At 36.9% G+C, this 20,122-nt stretch overlaps 2 protein-coding genes and 1 non-coding gene across 5 annotated transcripts; 1 reads left to right on the top strand and 2 right to left on the bottom strand.

The window, feature by feature from the left end:
* The first annotated feature begins 6,825 nt into the window (after positions 1 to 6,825).
* On the top strand, positions 6,826 to 10,320 carry LOC145006270 (putative WD repeat-containing protein C2A9.03). Of its 3 annotated transcripts, none has more exons than XM_078965364.1 (10): positions 6,826 to 6,961; positions 7,685 to 7,828; positions 7,923 to 8,090; positions 8,187 to 8,270; positions 8,382 to 8,516; positions 8,591 to 8,701; positions 8,855 to 8,946; positions 9,033 to 9,138; positions 9,406 to 9,492; positions 9,742 to 10,320. In XM_078965364.1, exons 2-10 carry the CDS (start codon positions 7,688 to 7,690, stop codon positions 10,153 to 10,155), a joined length of 1,338 nt encoding a protein of 445 aa, XP_078821490.1. In that variant the 5' UTR covers positions 6,826 to 6,961; positions 7,685 to 7,687; the 3' UTR covers positions 10,156 to 10,320. The 3 variants fall into 3 exon arrangements, with proteins under 3 accessions (XP_078821490.1, XP_078821488.1, XP_078821489.1); XM_078965362.1 differs by having other exon boundaries at positions 8,184 to 8,270; XM_078965363.1 differs by lacking the exon at positions 6,826 to 6,961 and adding an exon at positions 6,973 to 7,090 and having other exon boundaries at positions 8,184 to 8,270.
* A 2,031-nt stretch (positions 10,321 to 12,351) lies between these two features.
* TRNAW-CCA (transfer RNA tryptophan (anticodon CCA)) lies at positions 12,352 to 12,423 on the bottom strand. The gene has a single exon. It is a non-coding gene; the product is annotated as a tRNA-Trp (tRNA).
* A 970-nt stretch (positions 12,424 to 13,393) lies between these two features.
* LOC145005267 (WPP domain-interacting protein 2-like) lies at positions 13,394 to 15,504 on the bottom strand. Its single transcript, XM_078964336.1, has 3 exons — positions 15,296 to 15,504; positions 14,057 to 15,028; positions 13,394 to 13,973 (listed from the first exon to the last, which is right to left on the bottom strand). Exons 2-3 carry the CDS (start codon positions 15,024 to 15,026, stop codon positions 13,519 to 13,521), a joined length of 1,425 nt encoding a protein of 474 aa, XP_078820462.1. The 5' UTR covers positions 15,027 to 15,028; positions 15,296 to 15,504; the 3' UTR covers positions 13,394 to 13,518.
* Between the last annotated feature and the right edge of the window lie 4,618 nt (positions 15,505 to 20,122).

The following is a 20,122-nucleotide window of genomic DNA, read 5'->3' as shown; positions in this document are numbered from 1 at the left end:
ACACCAAATCGCCATCGGTACGCCACCGCCCCTAAGACGAAGACTACCTTTGGGAGTCGTGGCAGTTGACGATCGGGTGAGTCCAACCTTGGGGAACCCTTGTTGTCGTTCGCTGCTGTATCACCCACGGACGAAGCCAACCTCACGCATATCTTCCGCCGGTGAAGAACGAAGACCCACCGTGAGCGTAGGTTGCTGTTGCAGTCGCTCATGAAGAGCTCATTTCAGTCGTCGCCGCTGCTGAAGTCGTGAAGCCGTGAACCACCGCACTTTACTCGGTCGGTGAAGTGAGCACCAATGTCACACCCCCGAACCAGACGGCGGAAACGTCCGAGGGTTGTTGTGACTCAATTGAATACCATTACATTGAATATACATGAAACATAACATCAATCATTACCATGCATTGAGATAGTACAACTGATAGAGTTTACACTTAGTACATTGTTTCAAACATTACATCCCCAAAAGTAAATTGTTCGATAATAGTTAAACAAACAACAAGACGTCACTGAGTACATTTTTCCCTTGGTTTACCTGTTACCTGAGAATACAAACGTTTTGAAGAACGTCAACATATGAAATGTTGGTGAGTTCATAAGTAATGTTTGAAATAAAACGTTTTGTATTGTTTTGAAAACCAACAGAAAATCCGATATTTTCTGAAAAGAGTATCGTATAAAAAGTGTGAAGATCCGTAAGTATGCTTGTTTGTTTCTATATATAAAAAAAATGGTTGTACTTGGTATGCATCTCGTAGTTGTATATATTGAAAAACCCTAGGAAAACCCGATGTTTTCCTAATTCTTTGAATTACGCTTTTTGAGTGGTGTTGTATCGTTGCGACATGTGAAGTCAATGATTCCAGGTGACATTGAATTAAATGTACATTGTGAATTGTTATAAACACACGTTAATAGAAATGACTAGTTTACAACCATACTAACGATCCCTTAGGCGTCGTCCGTACTATTCACTTAATCCAACCACCCTGACTTCTTGTAGCCCCACAACCGAGGAAAAAAGAGGGCACGAAGACCTTAATAATTCCATAAGTCGTTCAAGGCTATAGTGAATGTGAAGGGCCCTTGGCCCATCCCGCATTTTTGTGAATTCTCGACTTTACTAGCCGTACCAAAGGACCCTTGGGGCTCAATAGCCTAAAAGCCATTGAAAGTCCTTTTACACAGAGTTAGGTCATGTAAGGCCCTACAATCATGTAAGTAAGTTGTCTTCGGGCCTAAAGATCGGGTCATTGGGCTAGCTAGGCCCAACAAGCAAGATTTGACACTTTGGGGCCCAAAGATGGTGTATCGACGTCTGTGTATTCCCACGCATGTATTTACTTCCCGAAATTTCCGCGTATGTATTGAATATCGTCGTGTTAGTAGTTTCGGATTCGTTATTGATTCGAGACCGAATCAATTTGTTTAGTAACGATTTTTGGTGTTGATGGTGTATTAGGTTTTGTCGGTAGTCGCAGTATCAGTGTTTTATCTCAACGGATTTATTGTTTAACTTTGGAGTTTTTCTGTTTGCAACCCCTTTCTTTTATGAATTTACACTTTTAACCCTTTGAATAAAAGAATTTCCAATTTAGTCCTTAGACCATTTTTCTTATCATTTTAATATCAAAACTTGTTAAAAAGGGTATTTTTCAGCTCATATTTATTTGAAAACAGTTTTAGTCCCTTAAAATGAAGTTTTCTCGGTTAAATCCTCTTTTTTTCGCAACTTTTACACTTTTGGCCCAAAATAGAAATTTTTTGCATCTTTGGTCCTTTTTAAATATGAAAAGTGTTTTTAACCCTTGAAATGGACTTGGAGCACTAGTAGTCCCCTGTTTTACAGAAAAATACATTTTCAGCCCTTCAAATTTGAAAATCTCGCATATTGGACCTTATTGGGCCAAAAATCCATTTTTGGCCCATTATGCTTAATATTTTGCATTTTAACCCCTCAAAAGAATATATTTCCAGAAAATACCTTATTGAAACTGTTTTGGCATATATCAACCATCAGAATTGCTAGTTTGTCATTTTGGGCCCTTATGTTTTATATTTTTGACATTTTGAGTCCAAAATGGGTTTTTGGCCCAAAGAAATTCATATTAACCATCTTGGAAATTTTTCTAGAAATGACTTATATGTATTAATATAATTTATACTAATATCATATAACTTGATGCAAATCTCGGTTTTAAGGGCTTTTTGACTAGATCCAACATCACAATCACATAAAAACACAAATATAAACATAGAAATCACACAAAGCATACATATACACATAGATCTACACATTTGCTTGTATTCCATCCCCCCCCCCATAAAACTTGTAAAACTGAAAAATAGGGAGTATGAAGCTCACCTTTGGGTGTGGTTTCGGTTTTGGAGAAGAGATGGAAGAAAATGAGATGATTTTCGGCCTAAGCAACCTTTCCTTGGAAGATCACGAGTTTGGGAGCTTCTAAGGTGCAAGATCATGATTTCTTATGAGTTAAGGAGAGATGTTTGATAAATCAAGGAACTTAGATCATAGATTTACTTATAAACTTACCTTAGATGATGATTCTTGTGGAAAATCTCGTTGGAATGCTCTTAAGTCTCGAAAATTTGGTGAAGAGAGGTGAGGGTGTTCCTTGAGAGAGTTTGATAAACAAAAGTGATTGAAGTGTGTGTGTGGGTGAACTCTCGGCCGAGAACAAGGAGAAGAAGAGAGAGGGAGTTCAGGTGACACTTCTACATGCATGTTGGTCCATGCATGGAGGCATGTGAGGTATAAGTGAGGTGGAACTTCTCAAGTCAACTCTTCACCCTTGGATTTGGGCTTTGGGCCGAGATTTTGAAAGAAAAAGGAGAGTATTGGGCTTTAATGCCCCTAAGCCCATATTAGAGTTAGGTTGGGATGATTTTTAGCCCTATAAAATATAAGTGTGATTTTTATGCTTTATTAGGCTAGATTAGGTTAATTATGGTCCATAATAGTTCATAATATTTAATTTATTTCATTCTAGGCTCAATATGGCCCCAAAACGTTGAAATAAATGAAAATGGGTCCAATTAGAGCCCATTTAAAGGTTCTAAGCCCATGATAGTCAAATTGGAAGCTTATTGGTCCATTGGGTCCAATAAGGAAGTCCTAGTCCAAAATGGACCTAAACAAGAACTTCTAGGGTTTCCAATTGCTTGTTGACTATTTGTAGTGCTTTTATGAAGTGTTTGATTGAAAATTTGTTGCCATGAAGTAAGCATCTTACATGCTCTTAAGTTTTTGATTCAACATTTTACTTGAATGTTGTGATTACAAGACACAAAATTTCTAGTTGTGACAACCAAGGTTGAAGTCGCGCCTGTCAGGAGGTTTGAAGTCGAGACCGGAGCTATGTCACTGATAGTCGTCGTCGCTAGGTGGGTGGCTAGAATCCTGTGCATAAACTAGTGTGTTGTGGGTGTTGTTTAATGGTCGAAAAACAAAGAGAAACCCACCATGGCCGCCAGCCGTGGTGACTGCCACCCTCTACCACCACCTGTCGCCACGGTGCGGCTGTGTGTGTAATTAGTGTGTGTGTGTGTGTGTTAGTTTTATGTGTATGTGTGTGGTTTGGTTATTTTGTTGTAATTGTAATTGTATCGGATCAATGAAAGAAAAGTATAAACCACCACCGTAGGGTGGTGGTTGCCGCCACCGGTCGCCATGTCAGGTGGTGGTGTGCTTAGTTGTGTTGGGATTGCTAGTTTGGGGATGTTTGGACAAGGGACTAAAACCCTAATGGGCCTAATGAGGCTTAATGGACATAAAAGCCTAAACATGTGATTAATGGGCTTAAGGAAACCCTAATGGGTCTAGTGGACCCTAATTGACCCAAAGAGACCCTAATGGGCCCAATAAGGCCCAAAGTGACCTAAAAGGCCAACCAAGGCACTAATGGACTAGTATTGGGTTGGAAAACCCTAAGGGAATAAAACCTTAATTGTGGAAATTGTTTGGGACACACTCGAGAATTATTTAATAACTTGAAATACTAAATAATAATAATTGGTAGAAATTAATCTAAGCAATCTTAGACTCAATGGATTAAGTCCTTAGTAGATTAAGTCCTGAATGGGTTAAGTAGGAAACTTGACCCTAATCGGCATTTTATGTGAAACCCTAACTTCACTTGGGTTTATTGTTGGGCCTTTCTATTAGGCCTTGATGATTGGATTATTAATGGGTCATCCAAGAATAATCATATGGACTAAAATAATTTATGGGCCTATGGGTAAGGCCCATGTAAGGGGTTGGGCCCAATTTGGAAAATTAGGCCATAGATGGGTCATAGTTGGGCCTTAATAATTATATGATGTTGGGCCTTAGAATAAGACCATGTATAGGCCTGGGCCCAATTTGGAAAATTGGGCCATATGTAACACCCTGATCCTCAGGTACTAATATTAGTATTGCTTTGTTCAAGTTTTGGAGGATCTACTCGACAAGTTGGCTTCCCTACTCATCGAGTAGTAGCGAGTTAGTCTGCGAAGTTTAATGATCTACTCGCTGAGTCCAGGAAGGCACTCGACGAGTAGCTCCTGGCAGATGAAACCCTAAGTGTGTGGCCATGCGCCCTATTTAAAGGGGCCATTAGCCTCCCCCAACTTTCCCTTTACAACTCCTCATCTTCCAAAAGAACCCTGATTCGTGTGTATGTGATCCTTAGTGGGTTTAAGCTTGAAGGAAGGACTTGGTGAAGGGAACACTTGAGGAAGCAAGCTAGAGGCAGCAAAGAACTCGTGGGGATTCAAGATCCACCCTTGTGAAGCACTCCATGAAGGTATTAGGCCATTCCTTGGCTCACTTCCACCTAAAACCCTCTTTTGCATGAATTCTAAGAAAGGGCTTTTGAGTTTAAGCCAAGATCTGAAGTTGTAACTTCAGATCTGGACTCCCTTTGGACTTTAGATGCATAAAGTTATCTGGACTCCCTCAGTATTTATCTGATTTTCCTGAAACGAACTTTGCATTGCTTCGTTTGGAATAGATATGAACTTTGTAATTTGTTTTTGAGCTTAGACTATAATCTATTATTTGATTTCATTTTTATGACATTTTTAATTTCGAGCAAAATCAAAATCATAAAATCTATCGGATCATAACGAATTAATCGCGCTAAACGCCATTTCCCGGACTTCCATATATCAAAATTGAATATCATTTGCATTTCTAGAATCACCACGACTGAGATAATCAACAGTCACTTTCAAAACAATTTTACGAAGTCAGGATTGATGGTATACGAATCGAGGCTTGAGGGGAGTGGAAAACTCATGCATGATACAAACAAGTACCATGCACATATATGTAGCCTAAAAAGGTCTTCCAAAAAGTCAATTGAATCTTCCAAAAAACACAACAATGCTCCAAATAGAAGCAAGAGGGTACACACACTTTCTCTTACTACATTTATCTATCTTTCTCTCTAACTTCATAAACATATATATATATATATATATATATATATATATATATATATATATATATATATATCGATGGAAGAAGCCTCCACCGAAGACTATTTATTCAACATCCGGAAGACAGTAATAGAGTTCCTCATATTTTTCTCATGTGAATCTTTCCATGAACGCGTAACACTCATCCTTGTCCATGCTTGCGAAATCAATGTTCACCAACCTCTAATTAATACCATCGGTGGATCGTATGGGGTACTTAGCAAAGATACCTTAGCATTACACATCCACAACGAGGTAGACAACCATAGTTGAGGAAAGAAAATGGAGGAAGGAATTGGATACAATCGAGGCGAACGAGAAATGACGAATAAAATGTTGTCAATATAGTTTCATTAAAAACCCTAACAAGACACAGTCAACAATTACATGTCGACTACTTAAATGAGGTAACAAATAAGTCATCAGCTTACCTTTTTATTTCTTCGAAAAAGATCGATTAGACCCAATAAAAATAAGTTTATTCTCTCGTAAAACATGAAAATAGATTAGAGGATCAAATGAACAAAATCGAAATGCATTGCGAAGGTAATGTGTCTTTTTTCCAATAATTAAAGGGAAAATGACTTTTGAGGGTAACTAACTGTTGCGTTTGTTCTCATTTGGTTCATTTCCTTTTTTTGTACTTAATATACCATCGAACTTGTTGTTTGTGTTCACCATAAACCTTTTGACCGACTTTTGACATGTGATGGTCGACCAAAGGGTTATGGTGAGCACAAACAACAACTTCGATGATATATTGAGTACAAAAAATGAAAGAGACCAAATGAGAACAAACGCAACAGTTAGTTACCCTCAATAGTCATTTCCCTTTACTCATTTACAACAAATCCCACATCATCTCTTGCTCATATTAATGACTTTATGAGATTCATTTTCTTCTCTTCAAAACATAACCCACGAAAGAACATTATTCATACATGTACAACTTTGTAATGTACTTGAATATTTATTAGGGGAATCTTGACTAAGCATGTACATTTCATGACTACATTTACATTTTCAATCAAATGATTTATCGTATCATGGATTCTAGACAAGTCTACAAATGAATGGAATCACAAGTGTTGTGATTTTTGAGTTTACTTAACTTTAAGATCGAATTCATGGGATAAGATACAACATCAATATGTACTATATCATGTAGTTTTTGCAGACAAATCACCATGATATACATTGAGGTAAACGTTTATACTGATAAATATACCACTCATACACAATCATATCATTTTGCAGAGAAATGTTGAAAGCTAACCATATTAAACATGTCATAGACCATGTTTTTCGAGATATATTTTCCATACTTAATAACCGGTTTTCAAAAACAAGAGTTACCCTCGAGATATATTTTCCATACTTAATAACCGACATGAAACGATGACATCGAATTCGACAGCATCTACTTTTATGATACGACGTTGTTTTGGCAAGCACTAGATAGCGATAGCCGAAAGGTAGGCACCTCTCTCGTCTCTTCGCTTTCGAGAGAAATCTCTCGCCATTTTTTCTGCCCGAGTATTGCTTTAATTGCATGCCTACTGAATTTAGGTTTCGTTTTGATTTGATTATCTGAATTGACGAAGGTTTGTTGATTTCCATTGTTATTTGGCGTGATTAATGGTTACCTTTCCTGCTGTTGAAATTGATCGTACTATTTTTTTTTCGTTAAACGCATGTTCTTAAGACGATATGCATATATATCCGCATTTTGTTTTAGTAATTATGAATGTTAATGTTTGAATTAGGGTTTTTCTGATCAGGCGCTTGTTCTGATAATCCGCTTGCTTTTGTATGAGTTCGCTAATGTTTATAAGTTTAATATTTCTTTTACTTTGTAGTGTAGACTGAGAAGGAGGTTTTCAATATGCAATTGGTTTTTCGTTGATTCTTTTGATTTAAAATCATGACATATTTGGTTTATTGTTTTCCTTTTCCCAATACTAGTTTAGCACTAGCTTTCCATAGGAACTACATATTCTGCAGAGAGATTCATCAACTCTGGAATCAAAATCAGGGAATGGATTCTTCAAAATGCCAAATCATGATTTATTATTGACATGTGATGTGTCTAATCTGTAGATGGCTGTTGTAGCTTGTAGTTTTAGGTTATACCTTTCTTGAAGTGTGAAACTTTTTTGTTTTACTAACTTTTATGGCCATGGTTGTTTTCTTGATAGATCATGTCAAATGATCTGGATCATGATGCTGAATACATGGCTGATGAACATGAAGCAGAAGATGTAGAAAATAATATTTGTGATGAGTTACATGGTAGAGATCTAGGTGGTTCAGACTCGGAAATGGATGAACATGATCATATGGTTCGTGTTATGACCTTCAATTGAAACATGCAATATGTGAATAACTTTTTTAAAAATGTGAATCAAGTGATTAATAATGTGAAGTTGGCTGCAGAATTACAAGTTGGGAGATACATATGCTGCTCAGGTAAGAAAAGGGAAGGACATTCAAGGTATTCCATGGGAGAGGCTCAGTATTACTAGGGAACAGTATAGACAAACTAGGCTAGAACAATACAAGAATTACGAAAATGTCCCTCTATCTGGACAGAGTTCACAGAAGGTACTAATTAATATTTAATTATTCTTCTATGTACATTCATCATCATACTGAATGTTTGGCGATTTTTTTTTTTTTTTTTTTTTTGTGAAACAGCAGTGCAAAGTTACAAACAGAGGAGGCTCCTTTTATGAATTTAGATCCAATTCAAGATCCGTGAAGTCAACAATTCTTCATTTTCAGGCATGCTGACAAGTCCATTTTGATCTTGAATTATCTGCCTAACTCCTAAGTATATTATTTTTTGGGTTTAATTAATTACAATATGATATGTTTTCTTTTTTTGGGATTTAGTTGAGGAACCTGGTTTGGGCTACATCAAAGCATGATGTGTACTATATGTCCCATTTCTCTGTCCTTCATTGGTCTTCCTTAACTTGCAAGAAATCATCAGTCCTTAATTTAGCAGGACACGTGGCACCACGTGAGGTGCGCGCTTTTTGTTCCCTTTGAATTAGTTAATTTCTTTATGTTAGGGTAATTAAGTAATTATAATATTACAGAAACACCCTGGAAGTCTTCTGGAGGGATTTACTGAAACTCAAGTTAGCACACTTGCAGTAAAAGATAATTTATTAATTGCTGGTGGATTCCAGGGAGAGCTTATATGCAAGGCAAGTCAAGTCAAGATTATACAATTTTATTTATTTTTGTGTAACATTTTGCTCTGTGAATATATATATATATATATATATATATATATATATATATATATATATATATATATATATATATATATATATATAGTTTTTGATTTACGGGTGCAGTATTTGGATCGACCTGGAGTTTGCTACTGTTTAAGGACAAGTTATGATGATAATGCCATCACTAATGCTGTAGACATTTACACGACTCCTAGGTTGGGTTGATATCAATTTTGTTCATTTAACAAATATAAATAAAAAAAATCATGTGGATTTATCTATCTTTTGATTGTTTTTGCAGTGGTGCAATTCATTTTGCAGCCTCGAATAATGATTGTGGGGTCCGGGATTTTGATATGGAAAAGTTTGAGATGTCTAAGCACTTCCGGTTTCCTTGGCCAGTGAATGTATACCCTCTCTTTTCCTCCCTTTTTTTTTTCGTACCTTATTCTATCTACTACTATTAGGAATGGAATCGGAATCGGAATCGTTCATTCCACTGGAATTTGATTCCTTCGGTTTTGTTGGTATAAAAAGTTCTTTCGATTCCTACACACCTACCTACCAAACAATATCATTGACCATAATTATACATTCCATTCCATCTAACCAGATAGTGGATAGAAACTTTTGATTCCGGTGTAATAAACTTGAAACTTCATTTATGCATGCAGCATACATCAGTCAGCCCTGATGGCAAGCTTTTTGTAATCGTGGGAGACAATCCTGAAGGAATTTTGTTCGATTCCACCTCCGGAAAGGCAAGTTTTTTACTTTCAACATATTCTTACATCTTAATTATTTACTTTTATTTATTTATTTATTTATTTATTTTTTCCATTAGAGTGAATTACACTTTGGTCCTTTAAGTATATCTGATTTTTGGAATAGGGACCAAAATTGCAAGAGAAGACTTGTTGGAACCAAAACTTTGAAAAAACCAGTTATACTAGAGGGACCAAAAATGTAAAATGTGACCTTTTTTTTTTTTTTTTTTTTTTTTTTTGCAGAGGGTTGCTGCTTTGAAAGGACACCTGGATTTCTCATTTGCATCGGCATGGCATCCAGACGGCAACACATTTGCCACAGGCAACCAAGACAAAACATGTCGGGTGTGGGATGTCCGACACCTGTCCGAATCAATAACCACTCTCAAGGCCAACTTGGGGGCAATTCGGTCAATTCGCTACTCATCAGATGGCCAATTCATGGCTATGGCCGAACCAGCTGATTTTGTCCATGTGTTCGATGTCAAAAATGGATACCAAAAACAACAAGAAATCGATTTTTTTGGTGAAATATCGGGCGCGTGTTTTAGTCCCGACACCGAATCGCTTTTTATTGGCGTGTGGGACCGGACTTACGGGAGTCTTCTAGAATACGGAAGAAAGCGGAACTACACTTATCTTGATTGCTTAATTTGATTTTGACTGCTGCATGGAAAGATGGTAGGATAACCAAAAACATAGATATGTACACAGGGATACTAGGTAGGTAGACACATTGGCATTGGCTTATACATATATACGTCATGGTTTCATTGTTTTTAGTAATATCAAATAATCATCTACATATTTTATTCCGTAATATTTGATGTTAATATGACTTGTAAATCAAATGCGAGGGCTTTATATATAATAGTTTAGACACAAACAATAATAATAATAATAATAGATAAAGGGAGTTGGGAGGTAGGCAGTCGAAACTGTTTCTAAATATCTAAAGATACTTGTGGTATACAAACTTTGGAAAAAGACTATTTTAGACATTTCAGGAAAAACCTTTGAAAGGAGTAGTCAACATAAGTCCTGCTCCTGCATCTCCAAAAGTGACGAAAATTATTGACATAATTATTTATTTGAAATAGGTCAAACAAAATTGGTTTTAAGTGTTTGCCTTTCTGAGGAATGTTTGTTTTAATCTTGGAAAAAAATCATTTTCTACACATGGAAAATAAAATTCAAAAAAAAAAAAACTTGATGCGAAAATGGAACCTTACAAGAGCCGAAGAGCGGAGCAACTTGTCTTGTTTGGTGTGCTCCTTATCAGGAGGCACCACAATGGCTTGTTAACAGTGTAATTAAATATTAGTCTTTTAGGCTGTGGAATATGGTGGACACTCCAAACTACACCTCACCATCTCATTTAAAATGTGGACACAGTCCAAACAACTACACCTCACCACAATCTTCTTCCACACCATTACTTGGTGTACCTGCAATGAGAAGAAGAGAAAGGAAGAGAGGAAGAAAGAGGAGCAGAAAAGAAGAGAGTTGATTGATTGTGGTCTTTCGTGTAGGCCACCACGATCATGGCTCCAAGTCATCACCATGGGACTTTTGGGATGGTGTGCATGATCATCTTTCTCCAACATCACCACGAGAGACCCTCATGCTATGTATATCCTATGGCCTTAAAGTTCACCAAACTTGTCCTGTTTGCTGTGCCCCTTATCCGAAGGCAACACAAGTTGACAAGAGTATAAGGGAGCTCCTTTAAACATGGTCACATGCTCGTCACGCCTTAAAAACAAGCACTTTCACATATGGTGACGGAGACATTGAAAATACAATTTCTGAAGAAAAAAACAATATTTCATGGTGTTTTTTTTTCTTTCCCAAAAGCAATCATTTTTGCAATCTAGAATGAACTATGAAGATTGAAGATATTTACATGTTCTGCGGAATTTGCTCTTTATACATTGAAAATAAGCTATCATTTTATGATATAAGGAGTTTCATTTTTTTTCAAAAGGCATGATATCTATCATATATTAGAGCTTTGAGATTTGAGACTTAATACCAAGATAATCGAGTAGCTTAAGTCTATTTATTCATGACATATTAGTTCCCGCTTGCATGTATTTTGCTTTCCAAGCATTATTGATCTGATCATATATATGCATATATGCTTTCTTTTGTTGGACATGTATCCGTTTTTTTTTCTTTGTATATGTTTCTATGATGGAGTGCCGTTGTTAAGCAATAGATAACTAAACTCAATAAGAAATCTTTCTTATAACAAATTCTTATATTTTAAAGATATATACAAAATAGAGCATGTCTGAGGGGTTTTGTTGTAATTTGCAAATATCAGAAATTAGCTTGAATTGGATTAGAAAATGGGAATTATTCCCGATTGATTTGTTTCCTTATGCGATGTGATTGAGGCTCGATTGCAAGTTTATCTGTTAAACCCATGGTTATAAATAATCTGTAAGGAGATATCGAACCAAAATCCTAAAACACTTTGGAAAACTTGTGAGAGTTTGATCGAGAATATATCGAGTTTCAGGTACAAATTCGACCTAAATTCTAAAACCCTTCATTGAAATTTGAAAGAACTATTTTTAGTTATTAAAAGTTGTTTCTAAGTAGATTGATTGATCGAGTCAATTGAGGTAGTGTGTCTAAATAGAGGTCGATTTGTTTTAGGTTTGATCATAAAATTCATCTAAATATGTTCTATAAATGTACATCGTTTCTTAATTCTTAATGAAGAATATCAAAAATCAAGAGTTAATTTCAACATGATATATTCTTATCAATATATTATTTTAGAAGTAAAAAAAAAAAAAAAAAAAAAAAAAAAGTTTCAAAAATAGGACCCGATTTAGGATTTGAACCCTACGTGAATCGAACACGCAACCTTCTGATCTGGAGTCAGACGCGCTACCATTGCGCCAAGGATCCTTGGTGATTGTTCCTCCTAATTTAGCTATATATAGAAACACCACTCGACGAATGTTTCCATAATTTATCTTTGTGTTTTGAGTGACATAATTTCATATGGATATGAGCTAAAAATTTTGATTTTGCAGATGATGCAAAAAACCCGATACTATTTTCCATGTGTTGATGATGATATATATATACATATATGCGGAACATCTTTTCAATACACAAAACACTTTTACCAACATTTGAAGGGTCATACTGATTGTGATTGGCTGAAAATTCTGACATTAAAACTCGATAAATAAATAGTCGTTGTTTGTTGTAGTCTTCTCCAGATTTCATCAAAAAACAATAGTTTGGATCAGAGATGACAATAATAATGATAATGATAGTGATTAAGGCAACTAATTATAACAACAAAAAAAATGATTATTTGAACCTATTTACAAGTTGTTTATGTTATATGCTACCAATTCAATTTTCTTTCATTACGTGTTGATCATATATCACTCATTTACAATGCCTACTATTTTGGGTTTTTTATTTAGACACCATTTTGAATTGTTTGTTGGTGTTAAAAAGGGTAAAGGATTGTTTGATTGCAACTGTTTGTTTGATAATTGTTGATTGAATTTGATCTGATTTAATCAAACCAAGTAGACTCAGCCTTGAATCTGACCGAATAAGAGGCATTTCAGAGAAGCCAAATCAAAAACTTAATGATATCAAACAATATAAATCTAACCGAGTCATAGCCAACCCGACAGAATAAAAGACATTTTATAGAAGTCAGAACCGAGAACCAAGTAAAAGGCTTAATGATATCAAACAATCTGAATCTAATCGAGTGATATTCAACCTCTTACCAAACCCAGTAATAAAACAACCCATAAAATTGATTATTTACTCATGTTCAAAAAAAAGTTCATTCACTTAAAAAATGATTTTATGCACACAACACTTCATGATAAGTCTGAAACAAAAATTACCAAACAAAACTGAAACATTAATAACAGCTAAAAAAGTCATATTACAAACAAAAGATCACCCCCTGATCTATATATATAGTCTATCAATATCTAAACAAAGTGGAAATTTAATTTTAACAAATTATGTAGGTATAACCTTATTTTGGGATGAAAACTGCAAAACAAACACATACACAACAACAAGAAGCAAAAACAACTGAATCATAAAACACAAACCATATCTCCATACCCTATTTTTCAATTTCCATGCTTCTTCAACTTGTACCTTTTCTTCTACTTCTAGCTTCTTTTGCTGTACCATAAGATTATTGATTTGATCCATGTGACCCTCTTTCAAGTTTTGGATTGTTTTTAAGATGACTAGATATTCCAGCTCAGCTGCGATTCCTTGCATCAATAGTTCTTCATAATCTTTCTTTATGTCTCCAAGATTCAAGATCGATTCAAGCTCAAAGATCTTTGCATTCTTGAGCTCGATCATAACCCGAGCCTCCTCGATCTTATTGCTACTGGATTGGAAGGAGTCATCAGAGGAGAATGTTTCTTCTTTACCAACATCCCTCAATTTCTGGACTTCTGTAAGCAATAACAATGATGATGATGAATAGATGAAGACGAAGTTTAATTGTGAAAGATGATTAGAGGAAAAGTTACATTACCTCTTTCAAGTGCTTCTTGAGCCAAATGGAGTGGAATGATAGAATCTACGAGAGTGTCATGATCACCATTAATCTTTTCTTCCTTGACTTCCCAAGAGTTATCAGCTGCTAAATCTTCATGTGAAACATCTTCAGAATCAGCTTCGTTTTTGTTGAATGCAGTTTGAGTTTGTCTGTCACCATTTTCAGCATCATCACTGTAATCTTCCTCATAGTTACCCAACTTGACATTCTTTCTACCATTGCTTGTTACAGAGTTAGAACCCTGTGTGAATACAAAGTTTGAGCTTCTGGAGTCGGATTCCATACTGGAAATGGAGTTTTCCTTCTTGAGTTTGAATCCTCTTGGCTTCTTGGTTTGATTTTGACTTTTCTCCGGTTGATCACCAGGTTGTAATGATATACCACCTGAATTCTTCCCATTCGAGCTCTTCATACCCGCTACAGGAAACCTGTGGTTAGGTTTTGGAGCACTAGCGGCTGTGGAAGATCTGCTGTTTTGATCCTCGCTGTTGTCGGAATCTGCCCTAGAAGCAAAATCAGATCCACGTCCTAAATCTCCGTAAAGCAGATTATGATCTAAAGGATTATCGAGAGCATGTGACATAGCGTTTGTTGATGAACTAGATCCTTCACTCCTTTGTTTCATGGCGTTAGGTAAACCAATCATACCTCTCTTCCGATTGCTATCTAAACTACTATTCGTTTCCTTGCCAGCTTCTCTAGGAATCCTCCGCCATTTCCGTAATCCTCGCCCTTTCGTGGCCGGCGACGGCGACGAACCTATCGAGCCTCCCGGCAATATCTCTGTTGTGTTCGCTACAGTACCTTCGGCTTTAATGACATCCACGATTTCAGCATCATAATTCCCATTATCTTTCAGTTCGGTATCAATTTCACCGTTTTTTTCCAACCCTTCGGTCTCTACCAATTCATTATCCTCCACTGAACGCTCGCTCCCGAAATCCATAACTAAAATATACTGCTCGTGTATGAATTTCAAACGAAGGTAACAAAAGAGCTAACACCAGACTCCCGAACTCAAATCCAGATCAAATTAAGGAAACCAAATCTCGAAAAAGGATCTATATAAATTGAATTCAGGATTTCCAATTGGATATTGACTGGATTCAGTTCAATACTATCTACCTTAGATTGTTACCTCAAAGACGTTCAATTCGTAATTGGTGTGGTGGAAGTGGATCAATCGATATAGAAAAAAACGTATTAACAACGTACCTTAGACGCCATAGATGATAGAAGAGAGCTTCGATTAGAGAAAATACGGTGATGGTTGATCGGATTGAAGAAAAAGGAAACCCTAGATTAGTGAAGGATATGAAACTTTATAGCGATGAGACTTATGAAAAAGTAAGTGTTTTGGAGATGTACAGGTACTACAGTACAGACGAGCCACATGGAGGGCACAGTGACGAAAGAGGGCGATAAAAGATAAAAGTGTTATTTCCTTTAAAACCCGGTTAAAATATGGGTCAGGATCGGAACCATTATAAAACATCGAGTAAAATACAACTTAGGTCCTTGAGGTTTGCATAAAAAATCACTTTTGGTCTTAGTGTTGGCATTTTGTCATGGTCCTTATTTCATTGTTTGACCATATGTTAGGGTCCGTTATTATCAATATAAAAAGACTAAAATTCCCTAATCTATATTTGATAACCTTAGGGTCCATTTCTGTTAAATATAAAATAAATGCCTTAAAAATAAAGTTCGTCGTATTTTGTTGTGCCTCAACAACCGATCGATGGAGGTGGAACCCTCTTAGCATCTCCATCCCTGGCCTCGATGGTCGGAAAAGTATTATCGAAGCTGGATTTGCGATAGCCAGACACATTGGGTGTGGGAGGTGGCTAAAGCGACAACTTGGAATCATCTTAAGAACAGATTGTTCGAGAATGCTCTTGCAAAGTTTAATAAAGATACCCCCTTATTGGTGGAAGAGGGTGTCAGAGATGCATATGGGGAATACATTAGCGGATGTTATGTGGCAATATATGGAATTGAAAAATGATGTGATCAGTAGTGAAACAGGGCTATATCCCAAGTATGGGTATAATAATAACATGTGCGCCTTTACTTTAGAATGGGGCAATAATCATGGTTTTGATACATTCAGGTCTCCACCGTATGGGGCAGTAATCTTGGTTTTGATACATCCTAAATTAACCTTTTCATCACAAGTATTGTCTCGAGGTTTTCACCTTCGAGGCAATCTATCGACATTTTCAAAACTTGCATACCATTTACCACATGTTGCCCCCGAAGTAATTTTTGTTCTTCGTGCCTCAAAACTACCTTCTTTTTTTTGTAGGGCAAGATGTTCGTCAAATTGTTCATATAAATACCAAAGTCCTTTAATGGTATTTCATTTTCTTTATTCTTTGAAGAAGATGTAGCTCACTTCGCTTTATCAAGCTAGCAAGTGGTTCATCGGTATCTGTCACACCCCCGGACGAGGTGGTGGAACATACCGGGCTATATGACTAAGTTCATGGATCACAGTGTAACGCTCGATCAAGGGATTATTCATTTTTGGTCCATTATATATTAGGTTGTTGCTTTTTGGCCTTGTTTTGCACGTTTGAGGGGGAGGATGGACCATTTTCGTCAAGTTTGGACTTTTGGAGGCGGAGCTCGAATGCAAGGAGTTCCCTTGGGGAGCGCAGGGCGTTCATGCGTGAAGCTAAAACCCTAATTTTTAGGGTTTTTGACATATTTAAACACCATAAGTCCCAAGTGTTGGCCTCATTTCAACCCTCCATAGTCACTAAACCCTAATCTCGAAACCATAAAGCCTCCAAGAGTGTTGTGAGCTCATTGTTTGTGTTTTGGTGTGTGTGTTTGAAGCCCATTCAAGGAAGATAAGCTTTGTGCAAGGTGGTGGTTCAAGTGGGAGCTTATAAATCTTGGTTCTCTGCTCCATTTTCAGTTCATTTGAGGTATAAAGCTCCAACCTTGTTCATTAGGAGCTTAGATCTAAGCCTTAATGGATTTTAGTCCCTTATTGGTCCCTTAGTGAGGTATGTTAGTTTGTGATCACTATAGAAGCTTTGATTTGCTCCTCTTTTTCTTTATGAGGTTCTAGACTCATAAAGTTTTCATCTTTAGAGATGTATAAGCACCATGCAACATCCCAAAATCCAAGACCAAATATTTCATTTTTAATTTAATAATTTATAAAACAGATTATTAAAAACATCATCGAGTTATCCCATATCATAAAAACCCACAATTCATATGTCTCAAAACAAATCATAATAATGTCATAGTACAAATCCCAATAACATCATAGTGCAGAAAATAGTGGTGTGATGCACTGTAGTCATGTCGGCTCCTTTCCCTTCGAAGAAGAAGTACTTGAAACCAAAACTGAAAACTGTAAGCACAAAGATTAGTGAGCTCCCCCATCATACCACATACCATATAATCATATAATGTTGGATTAGGTTTCTAAGCCCATAATTATATTTGGTATGTAGTTGACCCGGTTGTAGCATTGTGTAACACCCACAGATTCGGGCTAGTCAATTTAGAGACAACAAGCATAAAAAATGACCTTTTAATAGAAGATTATTTAGAATCAATAATCTTAACCAAGTTATCGTATATGTCACAAGGGTTCTGTACATATAAAGAACGCCGAAATCCGAGTTATAACGAAAAAGTTATGACCCATGAAGTTTTATGGAAAAACCGACACGACACCGGAAATCGTAAAAAGTGAATTTACGATAAAATACTTTATAACCTTAGTGATCTAAAAAAAAGTGGTAGTATATGTTAAGCTGAGAGTGTGCATATAAAGAACGTCTAAATCTGACTTCGTATGCAGAAGTGATGATTTTTCTAAGATTTAGCATAGCAGTGCATAACCTGAAATTTGAATTTTAGATCGATCGCTTTTTAGCCAAAATAGTCTAAACGAGAATTTAAGATCCCATTAATAGGAGATCAATGATAAAAGACAATAAAAAATAGAGCTCGTATGCGAAAGATATGGATGGAGCTTAGTCTCTACTCTTTAAGCGCGACGAATGCGACACAGTTTTGTAAATCTAAAATAGAATGAGAATTAGCCGACGGGGTCTAAATAAAAGTTGTAGTACTCGTAAATACCAATGTGTGGATATAAATAACGTCGATAATAGAGCTCGTATGTTAAAGATACGGATGAAACTTAGTCTCTACTCTTCAAGTGCGGCGAATTCAAATACAGTTTTCTAACGGGGGGATGATGTGACAACCATCAAATTTCGGTCAAATCAAAGTCAACTAAAGTCAGCAAGTCAAACCGTTTGACTCAATTTGCCCGTGAGTACTAAAATTTACACTATGAAACTTCTACATAACTTCTATTCTAATGAGAAATCATAAAGCAAAAAGTGCGAACATCTAGATCTCCTTAACCTAAAACTGTAGTACGTGGCAAGCCAAACCGATAAAACAATGATGCATACTCATCGGGAGTGTGTAAGATCCTTAAACAAGGCTTAACAGGGTTTACGAACCATGCATTGCGATGCCGGCCACTCACAATTGTCACACATGGATCCTCTCTCAATCGTTTTCACTCTATCTCTCTCTATGTCAAATCTCTCCCAAATCTCTCCAAGTATGTGAAATCTCTCTCAAATATCTCTCTGTATTAGAAATCCCTCCAAGAATGTCGAATCTCTCCCAAATCCCTCTAAGTATGTGAAATCTCTCTCAAATATCTCTCTGTATGAGAAATCTCTCCCAAATCTCTCCAAGTATGTGAAATCTCTCTCAAATATCTCTCTGTATGATAAATCTCTCCAAGAATGTCAAATCTCTCCCAAATCTCTCCAAGTATGTGAAAACTCTCGCAAATATCTCTGTATATGAGAAATCTCTCCAAGAATGTCAAATCTCTCCCAAATCTCTCCAAGTGTGAGAAATCTCTCCCAAATCTCTCTCAAAAGTTTCCCGTAACTTTTTGGAATCATTCGGGTCATTCCGACCCTTAACCGGGTCAAAAACGGCTTAAAACGGGGTAAAAACGAGAAAACGGGACCTTAGGAACCGAAACCCTTCTTAAGGAGCCGAAGCTCCTTAAGGCCGAGACTAGGAACCAAAAAGGTCCCAGGACCGAGGACCGAGCCTCTGTTGGCTGTGGCACGCGAGGACCGAGCCTCTGTTGGCTGTGGCACGCAAGGACCGAGCCTCTGCCTCTGTTCGCTTCTCGCACCCTCCGTTCGCCTTCCGCCTCTCTGTCGCTCCCTCTCCTCTCTGTCGTTTCTTCACTCTCTGTCTCTACCCGCCTCTCGGTCTCTGCTCTCTCTTCCCGCCTCTCGGTCTCTGCTCTCTCTTCCTTCCTCTCGGTCTCTGCTCCTTCTCTCCTCTCTGTCTCTTCTCTTCTCTCGGTCTCTCTTCTCCTCTCTCGGTTCCCTCTCTCTCCCTTCTCCCCTCTCGGTTTCTACCCTCCCTCCTCTCGGTTTCAGCATCAGAAGGCCGAACCTCGGCCAGAATTCGGAAATTTGTCACTTTTAGCCCATTTTTGATATTTTTAACATTTTAAGCCCGTTTTTCGTGGTTTTAAAGCGGGATTTTCTCCAGAAATTATATTTTAACATAATAAACCCTAAATATTCATAATTTAAACATATTTTGATCAAAATCATTATTTAAATAATAAAAATCAAATGGGTGAATTATTAAAGGTGGAGTGTTGACTTTGCCTTATCCAATGTCACAAGCAACCACCCCACACCCACTCTTTGACTAACCACACCTTCCCACCTTACCTAGGTCACTTCAATGGCCCTTACACTCAATTTACACTCATTCCCATGTTTTTAGAGCTGGAACAAACATCCTCTCTCCTCATTTCTCTCATTTGCCCTCATTTCACTAAGTATCAAACACCACTTTTCTCTCAAACTTTTCCCACTCCAATTTCGAGATTCAAGGCTGATTTTCAAGTGTTCTTCCACTCTTAGTAAGTATAATTCATCCTCTTTATGATTATTTCACTTCATTCTACTCAAATCATGAATATCTTACACAAACTCCATCATATTAGCG

This window comes from Lactuca saligna, chromosome 7, assembly GCF_052625555.1.
Source record: "Lactuca saligna cultivar CGN05327 chromosome 7, ASM5262555v1, whole genome shotgun sequence".
Classification (NCBI taxonomy): Eukaryota; Viridiplantae; Streptophyta; class Magnoliopsida; order Asterales; family Asteraceae; genus Lactuca; species Lactuca saligna.
The sequence above is the reverse complement of the archived record's forward strand: the minus strand, read 5'-3'. Positions and strand labels throughout refer to the sequence as shown.